General features: G+C 45.0%; 1 protein-coding gene across 6 annotated transcripts; it reads right to left on the bottom strand.

Moving 5' to 3' along the window:
- Positions 1–3386: 3386 nt before the first annotated feature.
- LRRC32 (leucine rich repeat containing 32) lies at positions 3387–20633 on the bottom strand. Of its 6 annotated transcripts, none has more exons than XM_080552431.1 (3): positions 20037–20633; positions 11635–11725; positions 3387–7106 (listed from the first exon to the last, which is right to left on the bottom strand). In XM_080552431.1, the coding sequence occupies exons 2-3, from the start codon at positions 11719–11721 to the stop codon at positions 5130–5132; spliced, it is 2064 nt and encodes a 687-aa protein (XP_080408557.1). In that variant the 5' UTR covers positions 11722–11725; positions 20037–20633; the 3' UTR covers positions 3387–5129. The 6 variants fall into 6 exon arrangements, with proteins under 6 accessions (XP_080408557.1, XP_080408560.1, XP_080408559.1 ...); XM_080552434.1 differs by having other exon boundaries at positions 3387–7070; positions 20037–20539; XM_080552433.1 differs by having other exon boundaries at positions 19916–20046.
- Between the last annotated feature and the right edge of the window lie 2366 nt (positions 20634–22999).

Raw genomic sequence — 22999 nt, 5'->3', positions numbered from 1 at the left:
ATATTTGCCAAAAATCTGTTTAATATCACATTGCGTCAGCCGCCAAATGCCTTTGCTTTCAAAAGAATGTTGCACAGCTTGATGGGCCTTCCTTCTCTTTGCTTAATCAGTCTCTTTTCCCCTCCGTTTCAGTTTCAGCCCATTTCCCTGGTTACTCTATGCTCCCGTTTGTCACCCCTCGTGAGCTGATGACCTCTGTTTACATGCACCACATATTTGTGGGCAGCTAGCACGTCGCCTGGCCGAGGTACCCGGGTCTCCCTCTGTTCCGCATAGCTCAGCCCTGACGTCCTCCACGCTAGTCTCTTCCCACCCCTCTCCCTTGGTTGCTCTTCAGTTTCCTCTTATACTTCTCGGTTACCCATTGTGGAGATCTGATTTGTACTAAAAACCTCTTTCTATTCCATTTCCCTCTCCCATCTTTCACTTATTTATCATCCCTTACTTCTGCTCTATTATACACGCCCTGGGCTCTCTCCTCACTTTTCCAGCTACAAGAGATGGGTTGAAACTTCACAGATCTGCTCTAACCTCTTGGGCTGGGGAGCGGTGCGTATGTGCCACTTACCACCCATTCCTCTGGGGGATTTTCAGCTCTACACGATGCTTTTTGGCTTGGAGAGGATTACACCAAGACTTTATTTTCCCTCTTTCCCATTTTTCCCCCCTGAGCTCTCCAAAGGCTCTCTGCTCATCCCCATTTCCTCCCATTTCTTGTCCAACTCTGTTTGTTCCCTCACCAAGCCATGACCATGAGACCAAAATCTGCTCCATGCTCTGACTGGATAGCTGTGGCATTGCCAGAAAGCTGGACACCCTCAACTTCATTTTTTTTTTCCATTCCTTAGGGATAATTCTCCTTTTTCCCCCAAAAGAAGCCAGAACTATAGGTGAATGGTTACTCTGTGGGTAATGAGGTATTTAATGTGGTCCTACAGGGAGCAGACTACAAGGCAGAGGAGCTGTCAATGAGCAGCTTTGCTGCATTTCAGCTCTTCAAATGCTCATCGCTACTCTGACATGGTGGGCAACTATCACTAGCAAGGAAAGCCTCAAGTGATAGAAGGATGTATGAGCCTGTCTGGTCTCAATTTTGCAGGGGAATGCATAAGACATACTTCAGAGGTCTGGTTTTGAGAGGAGATGGACCCAGACTTTTGGAAAATCAGGCTTCTTTCAGGACTGGCCAGATGCAGACTGAAAATGTAGGCATCTGAAAGAAATCACTGATCGCTTTTGAAAGTCTTGATCAAATTGCTTCACTCAGACAGGCATGAAACAGGAGTATACAGGCACCGGTACCACAAGCTGGTTTCTATTATAGAAAATCATTTAATACAGGCTGTTTTAGTTCAGATTAAGCAATGTTAATCCTTAAGTGATCCATTGCTTATACTGACCTGCGTGCGTCTGTGCCTTTGCACAAGTGTGCACAGAATCAGCAGTTGTTTATAGAAAATAATAGATATGACCAGAGGATACTTCGCCAGGCAAGGTAAAATATATTTTTATCTCTCCTATGGAGATAGAGGGGTTCAGGTTGTGGTTTTGGGTTGTTTCTCCTCAGGCAAGCGAAAGGGTACTGAATAGATTGGGGAATAGGTAGGAACAGGAAAGAAAATGCTCTGGTCTCCTGAAATATTAGGAGGGATGTACTGTTTTAGATGGTACATGGCTTATTCAGGGCTGATAGGGGTCCTTGAGGAGAGCTCTGGAAGCAGAGGTGCTGGACCCTGCTAGGGTATTATTTTGGCTTGGCTTTGCAGGAAGAGCTCACGCCTTTGGAAACTGGGACTCGACTTTCCGTGGCTGCCCAAATGAGTCACAACTTGCTGAACTTTCAGGGACCCTCTCCGGGAGTTTTCCAGTGCTTCCAGTGCATATGTCTGTCTGACCCCGCTGCAAAGAATCACTTCTGGGAACAAACCACAGGAACTGCTTAGTGTCTCGTGTGTAGCAAGCTGTGATAGGAATTATTTGAAGGAGAGCTGTTGGATCTGTTGTTCTGCCCCATGCAAACAGCTGCAGAGAGGAAGCTACTTGCTGCATGAAAAATAATATATATAAAATTTATACAGCATTGGTTGTATAAATTCCACGTACTGCACATGCTGTGCTACACATCTCAGAATCCCAGAAGGAAATTTCTTGGCTGAGTAGCACAAACTTCTTTTGAGTTAGCAGATGTTGTTGCAGGGACTTTATGAAAGAGCAATGCACGAGGGTGTAAACTGAGGTTACAAAATCAAAGCCCAAACTGCTCGTATCCTCCCAACCTTTTAGGACGATGTGGCTAAGTGGTGGGAAGATGTGTAAGGTGTGAGTAACGGCTACATTTGATGTAGGATCAGGTACTTTGGTGTTTGGGCTTCAACATTTGGGGCTAATGTAGTGCACCCCCTATTCTGAGGAATAAGAGCATGGAAGTTTTTCATTTCTCATTGTTTTCCCTCTCCTCATTCCTTTATTCATATTTCCTTTCCCTCATGCTCCTCATCCTGTTTAAAATAACCAAGCTGGCCAGAGCAGGCTCATGTCACTTCTCGGCTGCTTATGCTGCTAACAGAGAAATCCAAATGAGCCATGCTGCATGTTACTCCTGGGACCTATTCCTCGAGAAAGCTGTTTCTGCTCCCATGGAAGTCAATAGAAGTCTAATTAGTCCCAGATGTTTAGTAATAACAAGCACTTCCTTTTGGTAGAGCCAAACAAAAGCAGTGTTAAAACTGTTAATTAAATAGGTTTGGCTCTGTCGTCAGGTTATTAACTAATTCTAGTCATGGCAGCCAAGCTAATGCTGGCTCTCAGAAGGAGATATAATCTTTCTGTGCTTGACACAAAAGGCATGAATTCAGTGTATGGCTCAATTAGCCCACATCTGGGCACACAGCAAAGCTTGCTTTCATACCGAAGGAAAAGCTCACAGACTTCAGCATCTGGCTTCCAAATAAGCCTCAAGATAGCTGCTTGTGCAAACTTTCTCCTAGAAGAGACAGAGCTTGATCCAATGCACAGTGTGTGCTTCCATTGGCTTTTCATCGTCTGAACATTGTCCTGGGCAGCCCACTCTAAGTGGTCCTGCTTGAGCAAGGGGGTTGGACCAGATGAGCTCTACAAGCCCCTTCCAACCTCAACCAGCCTGTGATTCTCTGATTCATATGTTTTTTATTCTCTGATTCATATTCAAATGTTATACCAGGTCCTGGTGCTGCTGACTGGTCGTGCAAATGAATTATTTCAACACCACTTGCCTGCCTCTTCAGTAGATCTCCTTGAAGTTCACTGGTTGCCCTCCGAAGTATATGCCAGCTGTCCCTGCTTTGGGACAAGACATTATAGACCTAAGGTGGAATCTGAACACGATAGAAAAAATTGGAAGACATCGCTTTCATCTGTGGAGTATTCCAAGCTGGTGCTTTAATATATTCACACCCCTGTGTATTTTACAAAATCTGAAGGTGTTTTTATTGTACAAAATCCCACAACAAAATCTACCAGCCAGTTTCTTACATATCTGCTTGAAAAATAGAATTATACATCTTTTTGTAGTGTGTTAATTTTAACATTCACTAGCTGGAAGAAACAGAAGTGGAGCAGCAATTTGACTCTGAGTTATTTACCTGGACAGGTTTGGGTTTGACTTCTATTTCTCTTATGTGCCTAAATGTACAGTTCCTGGCATTATTGGAAAACCTGACGCAGCTCCTTTCAAAGCCACTGGATGCTGTCAGTAGGTCAGGTTCCCACTGTTGGTGAGCGTCTCTTCACTTCAAAAGGGTGAAACTGCTATCAGATACGGGACATAGCATATGTCAGTGCCTGCTTTTAGCAACTCAATGGGCCATCCGTGTTAAACCCATCACAGAAAGAGGATCTACAGACTTTTTCTTGCAACCAGTCGTCTACACCACAATCTCTTTTTTAGGGAGAGATAGTGGACCTCTGATCTGAATAATGGCCCAGGACTCGGTTCCCTTTATCGCTTCATGCTTGTATCTTTAAAACATGTTTTGCCTGTCTAACCTTCTGTGAACTTTAGAAATAGATATGTTATCTTTTTGCATTGAAATGCATCTGTATGCAGTGAATTCCCAACAGTTTTCCTTAGAAATATAAACATTTCAGTCCAATGTTAGCTGGTTGAAATTCATTCTCTAAGACTTCTTTTAGAAAGCGTTCACCCCAGAGATGAATTTCTTCACATTAAACCCAGTTAAATATGTATTGCACGTGAGGGGCAAATTTCTCCTCTTTGAGTTGAACTGTGGACCTGTGACCTTGTGAGCAGGTCTGGGTAACGTATAGTGCAGCTGCTTCACACCTGAGATTTCTGTTACACCCCTGGTGGGTGTTAAGTGCCAAGACTAGTATAATTAATCTCATCTTCCCCCTCGTGTCTTGCCCCAGTGGCTGCAGCAACATACTACAAGCAAAGGGAGATGTCCACAGAGTTTGCTACCACTAAGGTCTGTGGTTCCTATGGTCAGCCATGATTTTTCTGAATTATTGCCATGAGCACAACAGACACGAAATGTGTTTTGCTCACTTAGCTGAATTCTCGTTGCTTTGGAACTCCAGGGAGATTTTCAATCAGTTTCAAACAGTGCAAGATCATGTTTTAGCCTGCCCTGGTGCCAGTTTTTATGATTTCAGTTCAATGTTTGGGAGCTGTCATTTCTAACCTGATAGGAAAGAAATAAATCTCAGTGCAAGGATAAATATCTCATGGAGGTGCAGCACTTTTCTACTCAGCTGATGTCGTCAACGACTGTCATAAAAAAGTGATTCAGTTACATCACTCAATTTACATGAAGCCTTTTTATGAAGATGACATCAGCAAAGTATCTTAAATTTCACCTCCCTCACAACAACAGGGCTTTACAGGGGGTCTCTTCTACCACTCTATAAACATTTTAGGCAGATCAGCTTGTGAATAAAGCAAGAACAAAACATGGCAAATTCTCCTTTTAGTCCCTGCAACCCAGAACGCTATAGTGGTATAGTTCAGGGGCGCTTTAAAACTGTCTTAAAATCCACAGTTAAAAATCAAAGACGAGAATTTTACCCTTCATTTCTACACACCGACAGTGTAGCACCTGATTTCTTCGGTTTTCAAGGCAATCTGCGTGCTATGCTTTAAACTGATGGCTGAAGTTCTGCCTGCGGAAGCAAAAAAATGAACCCACTCCAATGATGATCACGGATAAAACCAGCACAAATGTTAATATAATAAGGAAGTTGATTTTCTTTAGATCCTCTTTTTCACAGTCTTCTGGTCTAATGTTCCCAATGTGCATTTCTTCCTGGTACCCGAAGTTCTGAGTGTGCTGGCACGTTAAGTGCTCTGCGTTGGGGATGTGGACGTTTTTGTTCTGGATCATCGATGAAAGCCAGATATTTCCACAGCAGTTGAGTGGGTTACCAGTGAGATACAAGTTTTTAAGAGAATTCTCTAATGCTAAAATATTGCTGTTCTGTAATGAACTAAACCTATTGTTCCGTAGGTCCAGAACTTCCAGTGGAGAGTCGCTACCCCACCTAGGCAGCCAATTCAGCTGATTTTCAGAGAGGTTTAAATGTTTCAGGTGACTGAAACAAGGCAAGTCAATATTTAATTCTATCAGGCTATTGCCATGTAAATGCAAGTATTCAAGAGACCGTTCCAGTCCTGATAGTGCTTTAACTTCAATTTTCAGGCCTGGGTTCATGGAGATATCCAAAGCAATCAGAGAAGTCTTGTAGAAAGTGTACGCTGGCAGGATGCTCAGCATGTTATCAGCGAGGTACAAGTACTGAAGAGCAGGAGAATCAACAAATGACACACAACCACTTTCCTCCCCGGCAAGTCTTTGCTTAGCTAATCCTGAGTACATGCTGCAAAGACTGATATTGTTGCTCTGTAGATTAAGCAGTTTGAGGCTAGGAAGGCTTGAGAAGATATCAAATTGGAGGGTCTGAAGATGGTTGTTTTGAATGTAAAGCTCCCTCAAATTCGACAGCGTGCCAGCGTCCAGGAGAAGATTCTGCAAAGAGTTGTAGCTCAAGTCAAGGACGGTTAGGGAGCTCAATGTACTGTCATAAGTTACTGCAAAAGCCTGAAGACAGTTTTTACTGAGATTAAGGGTGTGAAGGGACAACATTGATTCAAAGAATTCATTTGGAATTGATTTGATTTCATTATAGCTTAAGTCTAAATACACAAGTTGGGATAAATTAAGAGAACTTTTGTTTCTACTTTGCTTCTGATCAAGAAGAAGAAAAGAGGCATCTAGCCAGTCATTCTCCATATAGTCCATTTTATTATGAGAGGATTCAGCACTGAGCTGAATTAAATTCTTTGATAAATTCAGAGTTACCAGCTTGTTCACCAGGGGGAAGACAGGGAAGCGAAGCAGTTTGTTTTCACTCAGATCCAAAATTCTTAAGCTATACTCATCATCTGACTCTGTGGTGTGGAAGGACTCGATGCTATTTCTGCTAAGGTCGAGTATCTCCAACTGCCTGAGGTTGAAATCAGAGATGCAAGTAATTGAATTCATGGAGAGATTGAGTTTGGAAAGATTCACTAGAGTCTCAAAAGCACCTTCCTCTATTTCCATGATGATATTGCTCTGAAGGTCTATCTCCACAAGACCAGGAGAACCCTGAAACATCTTGTGTGATATCATTATAATACTGTTGTCTGCCAGGGAAAGATACCGCAGTGCTGGAGCCTGCTTTATGAAATACTCGGCCATCCCGTTGTAGAGGCTGTTGTGAGACAAGTCCAGTATTTCCACCTTTGGTAAAAGTCCGATCCCTTCTGTCCCATTCTGAGCGAGCTCGTATAAGTGGTTGTTAGCTAAATTTATTTCCAGCAAACTTGTCATGTGTGCAAAGACTCCAGGCACGATGAAGCTTATCTGGTTAGAGCTTAAATCCAGGCACTGGAGAGAAGTATAGAAGGGTAATGGCATTTCAGGGATCCTTTGTATCAGATTTCCAGACAGATCTATTTTGTTTACGTTCGGGTGGAACTCATGAGGGATTTGGCGAAGGTCTTTGTTGTGGCAAAATGCCTGCAAGTTTGTCTGCCAGAAAAAGGAAGAGAGAAAAGAGGTTGTCACCTGACAAAGGAAAAATATATTCGCATTAAATGTAAAGAAAATAACATTCAACAGTCAATCAGTGTTCTCCTGAAACACTGATCATATTATTATTTTTTTTTGAGCATTCAGACAGCAAGCACAGCCCTCCTAATGCTTCTTTACAGCTAAAACAGCTAGCACTCATTTCATTTTAAAGACCAGTAGAGTTGTATCTGCTAACTGCATGTGATACCTACTATACATTCTCCTTTTTATACCTTTCTCCCAAGCTTATTTTAATAGTCCTGGGTGAAGGTGTTTCCCCTCTTTCCATTGCAATCAAACACTCTTTTTTCCTGATACCTGCTTTTCTCAGCTTCCTCCTAAATCACTCAATTAGATTCTGCAAACTCTACTTGCAATAGTAACAAGTGCTTTGAAGGGCTCCTCTCTGTCGGCAGTGTAGTTCCCAAAGCAGGGACCTGGAAAGATAAGGATCCTATGCTACAAACCATGGGATCTCTCCTCATTAGTCACACCTCTCAGGTATTTGATTGTGCCTTCCTTTAGCCATGGCAGAGGTAAGCAATGCATCCTCAACCAAATGTGTCATTCAACTACTCAAACACTTCTGATGCAAACCTCTAAACTCTTCCTGCTTTTACCATCTATATTTATCCTTTTCCCAAGGCAACATTTCCCATCTTCTCACATGATTTGTGCTCCATCCATATGATCCATCCCCCTATGCCATCCATACAAGACATTCCCAATGCAACAGAGAAGACATATCATATAAAGCCAGCTTTTGAGGGGGAAAAGGCTGTGATGTAAAATGAGGGTCACACTTTCTCTGTCCACTTCTAAGCACTAGGATGAAGAAAAACTCATCTATTTATCAAATTTGTCTCCTCGATGCATGTCTGTTTAATTGCAGCTTGGACTGAGTCTGTGTCCAAAGCAAAATTTGGAGTGTGTGTTCATAAGAAACACTGGAAACATCAAGATAGTCATCCTTGCATAAATGTCAAGCTGTATTTTGTTGTTAGGAAGAACTTACAGCAGCAGGAAGACGTGGAATGTGAAGGGCTTAGGCAGCATTTAATTTACTGAAGGGAAACTCTTGTTATGAATGTATATGGGTGACCGGGTCATGTACTGTTTGCAGAAAGATCAGAAAGAAAAGGGAGAAAAAAATTGGCTGAATCTTAACTTTTGCAAAGAAGCAGAATCCGGATTCCATGACGCAAAGCTTTGTATTAGCTTTTCAGACATTGCAGAAACATTAAAATAAAATATATATATTATAAACCATCTGCTTCATATGAACTTCTAGGTGAATGAAGTGGCAGGTCTGTTTGTGAGAAGTGGGGTGATAGCATTTTGTAACTCTCGTTTGCATCATGTGAGTTTTTGAAAGCACATAAAAATGTGACAGAAAAATATTAGTGCTCATCTAAACTCTAGATATACCCAGGCAGCTCCACAGTTTCCCAAAGAGCTGAAATAAATGGCTTATTAAAAGTTGAACCCACTCTTTTTTTTTTCTTTCTTTTTTTTTTTTCTAACCATCTCTTTCAGATCTCCCAAAAATAAACAAATTAGAAAAAGAGAGAAGGGAATATTCTGACTTCTTCCAGCCATTATTTCTTGCCTGCAAAACCAGTGTCAAACTGCTCATTTTGAGCTAAAACACATACAGAGCTGGGCTAAGCCCAGAGCCCCATAGAATGGATAAGGACTTGTCTTCTTGTTCCGTTTGTGGAAGAGGGAGAAGCCAAAAAGATGCACACATACAGAGTGAAAAAGAAGCAGCCTCTGCATCCCAAGGCAGATGCCAGGTCTCTTCCCACACCTCGAGTCAGATCTCAAGAAGCACTGAGCTCCCTCTGCTACCTCTGAGCACCCTGCACCATAGCAGAAGCCTGGTCCAACACCCATCAACACCAGTTGGCCCATTTCTATTGAAGTTCATGAAAGAGAGGTCAGTCCCAATCCACCACGTATCTTGCAGGATTGGGCCTTCAGCCTGCATGCACCAAACCCTCCCAGTGATAAAAGGGTCTGATAAAATCCATACCTCCCACTGTCTGCCATTTGTTCCCACAACATTTCCCTTCCCGTTTTTTTTATAACTTTCATTCCTTTTCACTGACTGTTTTGATAATCGCTGAATTTCTTATCGAGTCTGTTCTGCACCATCTTTTCTCCCTCCAGGCTCAAACTGCATGAATTTTGTTCTCATCAGCACCAGGAAGGGAAGATGAAGCACTTCTCAGTGGGACTGAGCAAACAGCATTTGTTTGTGTATGCATCTCTGCTTCTCCCCCCACAGCTCAATGGGCTGGCAGCCTGAGGCTGGAAACGAAGTTTTTGCTGGTCTCATGTTCCCACCTCATCAGCTCGATCAGTGCTGTCACCGGTTTGATTAAAGACCGTTGGCAGGAGCATTTGGTTCATACTGTGTCTGGCTCCATTCAGGTGCTGGTGGAAATACGACCCAACAACTCAAAAGCCGAGCATCGTCTGAATTCTGCCTCCAGTTCTTCCCAGCTCAGCACTGGGTGGAAGTTGTCACCCACCTTACTAACAGCTCTGCAAACAAAGCAGCTGGATCCAAGCCCTTCTTCTCCCATATCAGCAGTTTTATGAACCAAAGAATTTGGGCTGGAGATACCTGGGGAGAGCTTGCACTTGCAAGGTGTCCGTGTCCGTTCACTAGAAGAGCTGCCCAGGTGGAGGCTTGGCTGTGCAATAAAGTCTGAGTAATTTCCCCAGGTATCTCATATGGACTGACCCAGGATAAGCATTATGCATATATTCTTGAATGACCTTGACACAAGGTATTGTACAATTTTCTGAAAACCTTTCCCTTGCATGTGCCTTCTTGTCTTGCAAACAGTTGGCCAGCAGTTGCCCTGGCTCAGTAAATAGGTAATGACTTGTTTAGTTGGTGCAGCTCACTTTGGTGTCAGAGCCCAGTAGGGACATTTTACCCCCTAAAACCTCTTCTACAAGACTAGTTCACCAACAAGGACACCAGCAACAAAGGGTACAGGTTTCTCACCCGTACCACTTCCAGCAGACCTGGGATGAAAGTTTCCATTTCTGAGCCTTTGTTAATTTAAAGGTGACACCAGAGGGAAAGTAACGTGTAAAACAGCGAGGCTGTGATGAAAAATCATCCTGTGAACTAAGTAGGAGTCCCAGTGGACCCATCAACTAACCCAGCAGCTTCTTTAAGCTGCGTGGAAATGTGTTTGGATTTACACCCTCCTCCTTCCATTGGACCAAACGCTCAGCAAATGAGGACTAGCAAAACCCCACTGACTTTAGCGATGCTGAGCTGTTAATTTATACCAGATGAGCATCCCAGCCCCCAGCTGCAGCGTGTTTTCAGTTGGGGCCGAATTTATCCCAGCCTCGTTGCGTACAGCCTGGGGTTTTTGGCCTGCGCAATGGGCCTGCTGGAAGCAGTTTACAGTGGAGTGGTGGAAACAAGCATGTGTTTACTTCTCAGCAATCAGCCTGATCTGTGACCCATCAAGAAATGGGACAGGGCGAAATCTGCTCGGATTATTGCATGTCTCGCCCGGCATTCATGTGACTATGATACATGGGACCCAAGTCGTCATGTTTACAGTGGTTTCATCAGTCTCCCCTTGACAGCCAATGAATTGAGCTATCCAGTCACCTTCCCAAGATCTTTTTATATATACTAGGTCTTAATTTCTCTGGAATTCAGGAAGTGCAGCAATACAGCAGGGTGGGCAGGAATGGAATGAGTCCCATAAGGGAGATGTGTACAGCTCGCAAATTATTTTTTTTTCCCTATTTTGGAAATTCTCAAGGATTTGTACTAAACAGCGTCAACATTAAAAAAAAAAAAAAAAAGAAAGAAAAAAAAAAGAGAAGGAAGATAAGTATTTTTAAATGGCCTGTTACTGTCAGCAGCACTTGAATAGGGAAAGGAGCAAGTTCAGCTATGAATAACATTTATAATATTGCACCAGGTGCTTGCAAAAATCCAAGGAGCAAATTTTGTACAAGAGCCAGAGGCTTTGTCACCTTTTTTTAGCTCCAGCAGAAGTCAGGTGCAACACCCCTGGCAGCAATGCTGTGTCAGGGCAGAGGTCAGACTCACCATTATTACAAAAGCTGCTATAGATGTGTTTCTCAGAAGAAGCTTTATTTAAAGTACAAAGAACTCAGGCCTGGTATAAAGGAGTAGATCTGAGGTCTAAGTTCCTCTCTGTCTCAGTCATAGGATCCCTGTTCAGCCTTGGGGAAATCAGATCACATTTCTTTCAACCAGCTCCTCCATAGAACAAAATAGAGACAATGACCCTTCCCTTTTTTCTCTTTATGTGCTGTCGCCACAGTGAGGAAGGGAACAAGAACAAGAACAGCCTGCAGAGCATCCATTAACCCAGCAAAGCCCACCTCTGCCAACTGGTCTTTGGGGGAGGACCCTTCACAGAAAGCATCATTATTTGTTCAGTGCCTCTGACTACGGGGTCCTAACCTCACCAGGACCTCATGGTGCCGGGCAGGGAGGCATCCTTACCGTTTCACAGGGCATCCCCTCTGCAGGCCGATAGTTAGAGATCCCTCTGTTCACCACTGCCAGGAGGAAGACGATGTACAGTTTCATGGTTCTGCAGGGAAAAGTAATTCTGTTAGGTGTCAGACACGACCCCACAGTCATCTCGTGCATGCATGTGACAGCTGGCACCAGAATGTCACCCAACACGGGAAGGCACTCATGCAGCACAATAAAATAACCCATCTTTGAGCCTACAGCTTGCACGACCCACAAATGTACATTTGCATCTCTTCGAGCCAAGTGGGAAAAAGAGAGATCTACACAAGGACATGAAAGGAAGATCCACGGAATCTCATAGGATTGCCCTGATGTGATTTCAGCTTGATGATACCCAGGTCACCCACAGAAATACAGATGCCCAAGCTGGGCAGAGTGACTGATTACATGGAGAAAGACCAAGTGACCTCCTAGAGACACCTGTCTCTCCCCAGAGAGGCAGCTCAGGTGCTTTTAATTGGGCTGGAGTTTTGGGTGCCAAGGCGTGATGGAAGTGAAGGGGTGCCAATCAGAAACAAGATTTGGGAACAGTTTCCATTTCCATCCACAACAGTTTCCACTCCTCTTATCCCAGCACTGTCAGAGAGCTTTTACACACTCATTAGTCACCGTGCATCCAGATTTGTTGTGTTAATATAAACAGTTTAAATAAATAATGGAGTGAGACCTTTTTGTCCAAATGTTAGTCTTCCATTTTACACATCCCAGGTATGGGCAGGCTTTTAAATACATTTGAAAGCCGATGCCTTAAAGAGAGACAGACACAAAATTTGCATGAAACAAAGGATTCATCAGAGTTTAACTGCTTTGAACGCACTCCAGAAAAGAGCATAGAAATAACAGTAAAAGGAATGAAGTGGGCAATGGGAGAAAAATGGAAACAAGGCCAAGGGAAAGTGTTCCTGACAGCATGTTTCTAGAAGGACACTAATGAGTTCTGAGAGGTCTGGCCTGAGATGTCAATGGTCCCTAATGAAATCTCTGAGTTCAAACATGAGACTTCAGCATCACACCAGCTAATTCAGAAATTAAAGAGTTTTTCAGGAAGAGATGGAGACCTGTATGTCTCAGGCTACAAACAAGTAGTATGAGCCACTAAGGTTCAGCCCCAAGAATCTTGAAGAGTCATTTACTTTTTAATATACGATGCTTCCAGAGAGAAAAGAATTAGCAACATAATGCTTAGGTTATGCAAAGCACAGCTCTGTGCAGCTGGAGCTGGCAAAGACAAACCAAAGAAATCTGGCAGGAACTCAGACTCCCAGACCCTGGCGAAGTGGTTGCAGTTCTGCTTTGCAAATTGAGAAATTATAGGCTGTATTTCATTTAAAATGAATAGATTTTATCAACGCTGTATTCACCACTGATGTGAGCTCCAGATATCACCTCTTTCTCTCACCATTTGTTGCAAAAATGCCAAATTTTTCTGTATTTGTACAACCTCTTGCAGGCAGATCGAAGCTGGTCCTGCCCATGTCCTGAGCCAGTGAGACACTCACCAGCTCCCAGCTGGAAGCCATGCAGCAGTGCTTCTCTAGCCCTGCTCCTAAACCTTTCTAGGAGCAAACCTGCATCGAGCAAGGCCAAAGTGTTTTCCCAATTTCATTCTCCCATGCGCCGAAAGACGGCGTCCACGTACCGTTACTCAGCGGCTTCCACCCACAGAGCATCATGAGGCTGGAAGGAGATGGGATCACTCCCAGCCGGTGGAGATCCCTCCGCTTAGTCACTGTTTGAGGGATGCAGCTGATCGCCGGCACTGGCAGCTGCCGAACAGGAATGCCAACGGGTTCTCTATGAGATAAAGTCTCCTGGGGGTTCCACCAGGTCAGCCTCTGCCACCCCAGGACATCCAGTTCAGCCCAGGAGATGCTCACCAAGACCTGATGAGCAGGATGCTCACACCCTCTGCTGCTTTCCCCTGAGGTTACAGCACCGTGTCATAGTTGGGCATGTTTCTATAAACTTCTGAGTGAAGCAATGCACATCCCTCCTCCTCCCCGCCAGAGAAAAGAGGTGTGTACTAGGAAGGGAGAAACTGGAGAAGTCTAGACCTTTAATTTATGCTTTATTTTCAGATTGTATATTCCTTCCAGTTTAGAGAGATGACCAGTGACAGATAATGACCTGGGAGCCCAAGGTGAAAGAGCTTGGAGTTTGTCTTTGGGGTTCTGCAGCAGGATCAGAACCCTGTTCTTCACCTCTAAAACAAGACCAAAGATGCTCATTCTCAACCTTTTAAATTACTGTTTGCAAAATACTCCAAAATCACCCAACGGAATAAGGAATTGATGATACCAACATCTATAATTTCTCTGACATTCCCCCTCTCTTTCTCATTGCCCAGGTTTCTCAGGTTGGGTGCTTGGGGACTCTGTGCAAGGGGAGTAGCCTGGGGGGTTAGGGGAGAAAATTATGTTTGTTGTTTGGGTACTGGTTTGCTGAAACTGAGAAAAGACATTCATACCGATGATGTGCGTATTACCGGACTTTACTCAGAGCCTTCAAATGGAAATTATTTCTGTTTAGGTCTGATGAATTAAGCTGATGAAATCTCCATGGATATTACCCACAACAGGGCACCACCCTGCTGGACAGCGTGTGTCCCATGCAGTCTGCACTCTTCTTGTCATACTGCTAAAAGTCATCCCTTTTCATCCTGAATGATGATCCCGACACAACCCAGGGTCTTAACATGTTTTGAAACTTCCTAAGCTATAAATTTAAAAAGCAAATGGGAAATGGATGCATTTGAGCACAAGAACATGATTTAAAGTCTTGCTATGGGAGACAGAGCTGCAGCAAGTGAGGATGCTGTCCTTCAAGGTATTCCTAAGGTGGCTGTCACCCTGGAGCCCCCAAGCTCCAGGACTTGGTGCTGTCTCCCTCCAAATATGAAACCACATGGACCGAGTCCAGAGGAGGTTAAGCCGCTCCTCATGGTACAGCACCACAGCCATGCTCACGGAGATTCCCTTCCCAACGTGGTTTTCATTGTTTGTCTGTCCAGCTGAGGAGCCCTTTTCTTACCCAGGTTTTCTCCTTTAGACCCTCCTCAGCCCACAGAGCATGACACAGAGCTGTGCCCCCTTTGGCTCTGCTCTCTTTGCAGGTCTCAGCTGTTCACCACCCTCACCCGGTGCAGAGTTAAAGGTTCAGCACACCCATTTAACAGATGGGAGGGCAAAGGCAGTGATTTGCCCCCAAAATACATTTGAAAAGCAGGGAAGAGCTAGGATTTAATCACAGTTTGTCCAGTTCCCACTGCAGAGCAACATATACCTCCATCTCTTTTACAACACTAAGCCTGTTTATAGCTAAAAACAGCAGCACCTTCTAAATCTCCCCGAAATATATTTTTTGTTACTGCTTAGGCAATTAACAGCGATGTTCTCCTGTGCCAAAGAGGAGAAATACGAGAAAAATATGAGAGAAGACACAAAACACAAACCGAACTCCCTGCCGTCCGATGCTTTTTTACACAAGACACTTTGCTGCCATGTTAGAGCCCTCAGGGTTAAAAAGAGTGAATATCCCACATTTACCTTGTTTAAAGGTTTTCTCGTATCCCCATATGCTGCTTGTCATGTCTTTAAAAAGCATAGCCAGCCCTCCAACAGCAATTCAGTCCTGGTACCAAGGTAATTATTCTTCAGCTTCATGTTCACCCATTCAGGACACCAAGAGGTTTACTCGTAACTTCAGACCGAAGGCATTTTCAGGGAAATAACCTTGTTTGGGACAGTGTCTGCTTTAAATTAAGTTGCTCGTCTTCCTCTGGACTCCTCTCCGGGCTCTTGCTGGGTCCTAGCCACCGCTGTGCACTCGGAGCGGAGTCAGCTACTGTGCGGCATCCTGAGGTCCTCGCAGGCGTTGAGAAACGGGGGGATTTTTGCCAGAGAAGCTGTCGGGATCAGACCCCGGGGAATAAGTGACTTATCATTGCCGATGCCATTGCTTAGCTGCGTGCGCGGTGCGGGCGGCATGTTTACTTTAGGGTTTTGTGTCTGCGAGTTGCATTCCTGAGGGGTTGCAGCCTCCTACCCCTGCACCTAAACCGTGTTCTGCATCTTTAGGGAAACAAGAGCTTGTGGATTAAAGGTTTAAAAATCACGGCTGTTAAACGTGAAGCCTGTCATCTTGAAACCTGTCCTGGAAGACGTATCTCCTTCTCTTAGTGGCAGCCCCACTGCTCGGTGTGCTATGGTCTGATGGCAGGGCAGGGTTCAGAGCCAGCTACAACACACCTGACTTAAAGGCTTTTCAGGGGTTTCCCTGGCACAAGGCAGGAATTAGGGAGTTTGGTAAAGGCAGACAGGTCCAAGCATCTGGACATCTCCAAATTTCTGGCAGTAAGTACACAGTGCTCAGTCGTGCTTGTAAAAATTCCCATTGCAAAAGGGACGCTTTTGTTGTGCAGAAGATGATTTCAGATTGCCTGTGAGCTCTGCTTTTTTATTTATTATTTTGTGCTGCCCTCTAGGGCTGGAGCAGCTGTCTAATTGCTGGTTTCCACGCTTCCTTTGCCTAATTAAGACCTGTTTCTAGAAAACCTGCTTTAACAGAGATTTCCCCATTCCTGCCTCCCAAGTGCAGGAGCCTGAACTGTTGCAATGCACTTTTCCTGTGGCTGAAATAATACACCAGAGCTGGGTTCTTATCATCTTCTTTGCTTTGCATGGGGAGGTGTAAAGGCTATGAAGAGGTGGTGGTGAGCGTGTGGGTGGGAAAGGGCATGATTGGGTGCGATGGATAGAAAAATTCAGGTTTAGCTCTGAGCAGAACATTTTGCCAGTGAGGTTGTCACCATCCTGGGCAGGTTCCTCTTGGCTGGGCTCTCCATGGACCACTTTTGATCACATTCCCTTGTCACAGGATCCTGGTGTCTGGCTGGTGGTGTCGGGCAGCTGCGGGTCCCTGTGGTGCCAGCCCTGCTCCAGCAGGGCCACCCCGAGCAGGGGGCCCAGCCCCACGTCCAGGCGGCTGCTGGAGATCCCCAAGGAGGAGCCCCCAGCCCCTCTCTGGGCAGCCTGTGCCAGGGCTCCGGCACCCGCCCAGCCCAGCAGTGCTTCCTGAGGGGCAGAGGGCACCTCCTGGGCTCCAGGCTGGGCCCGGGGCCTCTGGGCCTGGCCCCAGGCACCCCTGGGCACCCCTTGCCTCCTCAGCAGCATTCAACCACTTTTACAATGAAAAACCTCAAATATTTGAGATCTTTAAGAAAAAATAATCCCTTTCTTTACTTTTGGAAAGAGCATATTTCGATTTGATTGGGATTTGGAGATGGAATACAAATAAGCCAGCAACAAAAAGTGTCCTGGATGGCTGCACTATCCCATTTTCCTACACCTGGATATTCAGATCACTTTGCGAAGCTTGGAAAATAGCAGATTTTTTGGGTTTTGTGATGCTTTTTTAAAAAGCTGGCTCTGTTCCTTGGACTGATTTACTGAGTGGCCAAGCAGCTGTGCCATCCGAACTGTGAAGATCAGCCTGGACAGAAACAAATGCCAAAGCAGGAGGGAAGGGCATGCACTGATTCTGTTGCCCAGGGCTTTGTTTCATTAAAACCACAGCCTTAGAGGCACACCAACCACTCTGTAAATTATCTGCTGTGTCCTTATTCTCTCTGCCCCCTTTCCTAAAGGAGATCCGAAAACAAATAATTTCAGAGCCTGAAGTCTGGTTGACTTCCCATTTTCAATATGTGCTTGGTAGTCATCTCTGCAGAACAATAGTCATCTGTATCAGATGGATTGGGTCATCTCCATTGAACAGATTGGAAAATCAAGCTCTTTTGCCCTCCTGCACAAGATTATAAGCGCTGTCCCATCCCACTGGTGCCCAAGGCTTTGCACCTGTGACTGTGAAACTGGGCCATTCCTGATTTCCTTATGTTCTCCTCACAAATTGCTGCCTGCTCGGCTTCCAGATGTCAACTGGATTTGACCCAACATCAGCCAAAGTTGGCTATGTGGCTCGGGAATTAGGGCTCAAACATGGAGATCTGATGGGGGCCTCTTTGGACCATTCCTCTCCTCCAAAGCCTCTTCCCAGCATGGCCCGGAGTGGGAAGGAAAAGCAAATCCCAGTCTTTTGGCTCTCATGAGCCCGTCCGTAATTTGTTGCAGGTTCCCAAGGGTTTCAGATAAACAAGAATATGTCTTGACGATTATGTGTCTTGAACTCTCAGACCCTCTGGAGTCTGTCCATCCATAACGCTGCTGCTTTCTAAGGCACTGCTTTTGGGTTGAGTCCTGTGTCAAGCCGCATGAATCAAACTCTCCAGAGAAGTAAACAAAACAAACTCCCGCCTTAGAAAGTGGGTCTGAACTACAAGGGCAGGAGTCGGACAAATCTTGCTCCCTTCGGCTGGAATAGCTCCCCGGTGATTCATCCCACTTGGGAGCTGGGGGCAACATAAATATTACCCCTATTAAAAAATAAATAGCCCATGCCAACCTCAGCCACAGCCTTTGAGAAGAAGGCATAGCTCCAGTTCCTGAGACCCTACAACATCTCCAGGAGAAGTGTCTCCTGCTTCAGCTTGCTGGTGCCATCTGCATTCGACCTCCCGTCTCCCCAGAGCCAAGTCCACAAATCAAGTCTCCTTCATCACCTGCAAGGCTTAAAACATGTCTTTTCCCCTGGCTTTTGAAGCTGCTGCCTGCCCTTGTTCTCTCCCACACTTTCCTCTCTCTGTGTGTGCCTTGATCAGGTCAGGCAGCCAACAGCATTTGCCCACCAAAAATTTTCAGGGGAACATCAGCCTTCAATCAGACAGCAAATTCACACGGGGTTTAACCAGTTCCCCCTCTTCATTCATCTTCAGTTTTATTTCTCTCTCCAGGAGACTAAATGAAAGTGAATGAGAATTGCATGAAACCCTTCAGTCCAGAGATTCTTGGAAGAGAGGGGTTGGGCAAAGGGACAGCAGAAGGTGGGAAAATGCAAACACTTCCATCTACAAAAAGTGAAACGAACCGGCACTTGAAGGTGAAAGTATTCAAATGTGAAATTCTTTCCCTGGGGAACAAAATTCCTGGAGAAACTGAAATCCAGGAACCCAAACAGAACTTTTTCTCACAAGCCTTAATTTAAGCACAGCAAAGAGAGAGAGAAATCAGTTTTTAATTCAGCAATTTTTCTTTTAATGACAGTGGAGTCAGTCTTCGAGAAAAAGACATACTGAATTTATAGGGTCCAACAGGAGATAAAATAAAGTGAGGAAAATTACTTCTGATATATTTGACTTGCATGGTACTGATACCCCCCTGTGAATTCATTCATCATTGTATTAATAAAAGGCCAAGCACTGATCTAGTCACTGAGCTGTAACTATCTGCTTTAAAGAGAGATGAATGATATTTATTTTGCTATTAAAACCAAATAATTTCAGCATTTTAGAATAACAAGACGATTTTAAATCTGAAAAGACTACATCTTAGTAATAAATAAATAAATAAATAAAATTTCCACTGTTGTGGAAAGCCAAAACTTTGGCTTCTATTTACAGGAAACATATGTGTACTTTAATCAAAAATACAACTGAGTTTGTCTTCAGAATATTTTCTATGACTTTTATATAAACCAGGATTTTCTAGAACTTCTTCATTTCCAAACATTGTCTAACCATCAATTCCTCGTAATAACAGCCCAGATGCAGCAAAGCAGCTACTCTCTGTAAGTCCCCGTTCACCCAAGGTGACATTCAAGCTGTCGGGATCTTCAGAGCAGAAAAACAGCCCTGCCATCCTGCACCTCGTGCTCCAACAGGGAGAGCCCAATGACAGCACCGATAGGAAGAGGAGCAGACGAGCTAAGCAGCATTTCATGTCACCCCGGGACGGTGTGATTTGCCCAAGGCTGTTATAGGACGCAGTGTCGGAGAGCTGGGTGAGTGGCATTTAATCAGCGCACGATGCTGATCTCTGCAGCATTCCTGGTTCGGAGCGCTACAATGCAGTAACACCATAAATAGACTAAAGTCCTATGAAGAAAGAAAAAAAAAAAAATATCTCCCCATCTTCTGTCGCTGTTAACGCGGAGAATAAAAACAAAGCAGGAGTATGACAACTGTATTGTTATAAACTAAGCAGTGCCTCCTTAACTTAAAGGGTCTAACTCTCTGCAGTGCAAGTCCCCAATGGATTAAATATACAGCTGTGTGGATAGAGCCATTTACACAGTGTGCTTAGCCAGTTCCTCAGCCTATTCATAAACACAGCCCATTTTATTTATACAGTACCTTCCTCATCTGCGATATTTTTAAAGTCTGCTGCCCTAAGCCACCGAAGCCCGCGTCTCTCCCGCAGCCGAAAGGCACCCGGTTCAACTTTCCAGCTGGCTTCACGCGCTGCTCCACGTACCTGCTCTGTGGCTGGAGGAGGAGGAGGAAGAGGAGGAGGAGGAGGAGGAGGTGGTTTCGCCTCTGCCTGCAGCCTTCTGCCTCCCGGACTCTCCCAGCAGCCTTTCCAGTGCGAGCCGAGGAAGAGTTTCCTTGGGGAAGTCGTACCTCTGTTGCATGCCAGCTGACTAAAACTCTGCGAGCTCGGAGAGAAGTTTGAAGTCACAGGAAAAAAAAATACTCCCCATAGACCGGTCCTTGAATTCATTCCTTCGCAGTCATGAGCTCTTATATATTCCCAGGCTCCCACGAGCACGTGAATGCATACCTCCGTAATAGTTTTAAAATGTGTGTGTCCTCTGCACTTCTCTTTATTTTCCATTTCGTTCGCTCAACCTTGGCTTATTTCCTGCAGTTTCTCAGCTGGTAATTACGCTCCTCTCACATTGACACATGAAACGGTCTGTGAATACCACAAAAACCCCCTCCGCACAGACTTGGGCGACATGTGCTGCCTCTGAAGTTCGCCGTGCCTGTCCCACAGATGGGAACGTGAGCTTTGAGCAGCACAGACCCCCAGGTACCCCAGGGCTGGGGTGAATTGTGAGGACTGAGCTGGGATGTACGCCCGCAGGGACACAGAAGCAAGACAGGTCCCTTTTGGGGTCATAGTCCCAGCCAGCAAACTGCACACCCCCGTGAAAGCACAAACCCATCACCCCAGCTATCCAAGCCAGAAAGTCAGGATGGGGTGTGTAGGAAGAGGGTACTTCGGAGTAGGTTGAGCACAGCACATCTGGTGTCCCAAGAGCCCCAGGTTCTCTCTGTGGGATGGCTGCAATGTACCCTTGGGGGAAAGGATAAATTCAATTTCACGCCTGAATGGCGAATAACACAAATGCCTTCTAAAAAAGGGCAGTTGGACAGATCCTGATTTATTTTCCTTGGTCATTATTCTTCAGAAACACCGCTCTCGTGTAAATGGGTGGGAGACCTGAGCATTGCCCATGTTGTCTTCTCCTGCTTAGAAGAAGTGCCCTGATAACTGGGAGGGCATCCACTGGCTCCAAATATTAGTTTGCGGGAGTACCAACCTCTAAAAGTGTTTTGCCAGCTCCAGACTCGATGCCTGAAGAGTAAAATGAGTATAGCTTCCCCAGCCAAGACCTGACCTCCCCTGGGCCACCCCACCCCATCAGGGACTCCCTAGGGGCACTGGGGACTATTGCAAACCTCCTGTCTTCTCCCCACAGTGCCCGGGGAGCATCCTCAGCACTGACATTAACCTGCAGGGCTGCACGTGTGCCTGTGATGACACAAACGGTGACCTTCTGCGCTGAGACAATGCGCGGGGCACGCGGCTCCCCCGGGGAAGGATGTCACACGTCCTGGAGGATGTTAGTCACGCTGCTTCCCCTGCACAGGGAAGGCACCCTGAAGTGCCAGGGGTGAGTGCCAAGGATGGGCTTGTGCTGAGCAAAGCCCCTCGGAGGAGATGTTTGGCTTCAGCATTGGGCACTTCCCCCCTTTTAGACCACAATTTGCAATGATTTCCACTCCCCCCAAAATATAAAAAAATGTGGTGCCGAGTCTCTTCTCCTGGATAGCATCATTTCTGTCCCACTTCCCTGGATCCACTTATAAAGTCAGATAAAAGCCATGTCCTTTTATACCACGTGCCAAGAAGCTTTGGGGATTCTGCTAAACATATGCCGGCTTCCAGCCTTTGCTTCTCCGCAGCAGGTTCTTGATCATTTTCTGTAGCCCACCAGCTCTTGTGAGTCAGAGTTATTTCATATCTGCCATGTACTGGGAGGCTCTAGATGAAAGCATCTACAGATGTGCAAGATGTGGTTCACTAAATAAGGCAGTAAATATATTTTGCACATGTTGTTGCAAGAAGCACGTAACAAGGATAAGAAATGAAGTAGTAAGAGTATAGAATAAAGAAACAAATGATTTTGTTACTGCAACAGCTATTGTCTGTGTGCACACCTAGCTATATATGTAATTTATTAAAGGCCAAATTCACTTAACAATTAGACATAACAGTTAGTGAATGAGAAATCATTGACTTTTCTTAGCAACAGAAGCAGATCCTGTGGAGAAGCTTGCTTGTGTGCATCAATCCCAAAACTTCATTGGTATCCTCTGAATATCACTTTGATGAGGCTTGAGATGGTCCCTCGAGTTCTTGCTCAGTACGGAGATGGATGTCACTTGTTCATACAGGGTCATCTGCTGAAGCTCCTATTTTGCAAACAACACATTATTTTACCTGTTGGTAAACACATTATTTACTTCTTGGTAAATAATCAAATTGTAGAATGGTTTGAGCTGAAGGGGACCTTGAAGATTGTCTTGTCCACCTTCCTGTCATACATACAGACATTTTTCAATAGACCAAAGCCCCATCCGACCCAACCTTGAACACCTCCAGTGATGGCTCATCCACAGTTTCTCTGGGTAACCTATTTCAGTGCCTCACCACCCTCACAGTAAAGAATTTCTTCCTTATATCCAATCTAAATCTGCTCTCTTTTAATTTAATATCATTGCCCCTTGTCCTGTCACTACAGACCCTTACAAAATTTTTTCCTCCATCTTTCTTATAAACCCCCCTTTATTAGAAAGGTCACAATAAGCTCTTCCCAGAGCCTTCTCTTCTCCAACTAACCCCAGCTCTCTCAGCTTTAGCCCTGAGAAACATTACCCTGGATGACAGATTTAAGGATGAACACATTCCTGTGCCTTTGGCAGAAGCTTTGCTGTTCCAAGAGCATCCTACAAAGTCATGGCTGACATCAGAGATGCTATTTACATCTGATGTATGTTGACCCCTTAAGAAAGATGGCAAGTACCAAGAAGTGAGCTTCGCACTGTGGTCTGAAAGCTGTATGGCCCTGGCCACTCCACGCAATACCTGAACTAACTGTCGACTATTTCTTCTTCTTGTGGCACCCAGCCAAGTAAATATGGCTGCAC

The sequence above is a fragment of the Anser brachyrhynchus genome, assembly GCF_964034855.1.
Source record: "Anser brachyrhynchus genome assembly, chromosome: 1".
Taxonomy (NCBI): Eukaryota; Metazoa; Chordata; class Aves; order Anseriformes; family Anatidae; genus Anser; species Anser brachyrhynchus.
This window is presented reverse-complemented; position numbering and strand designations above follow the sequence as displayed.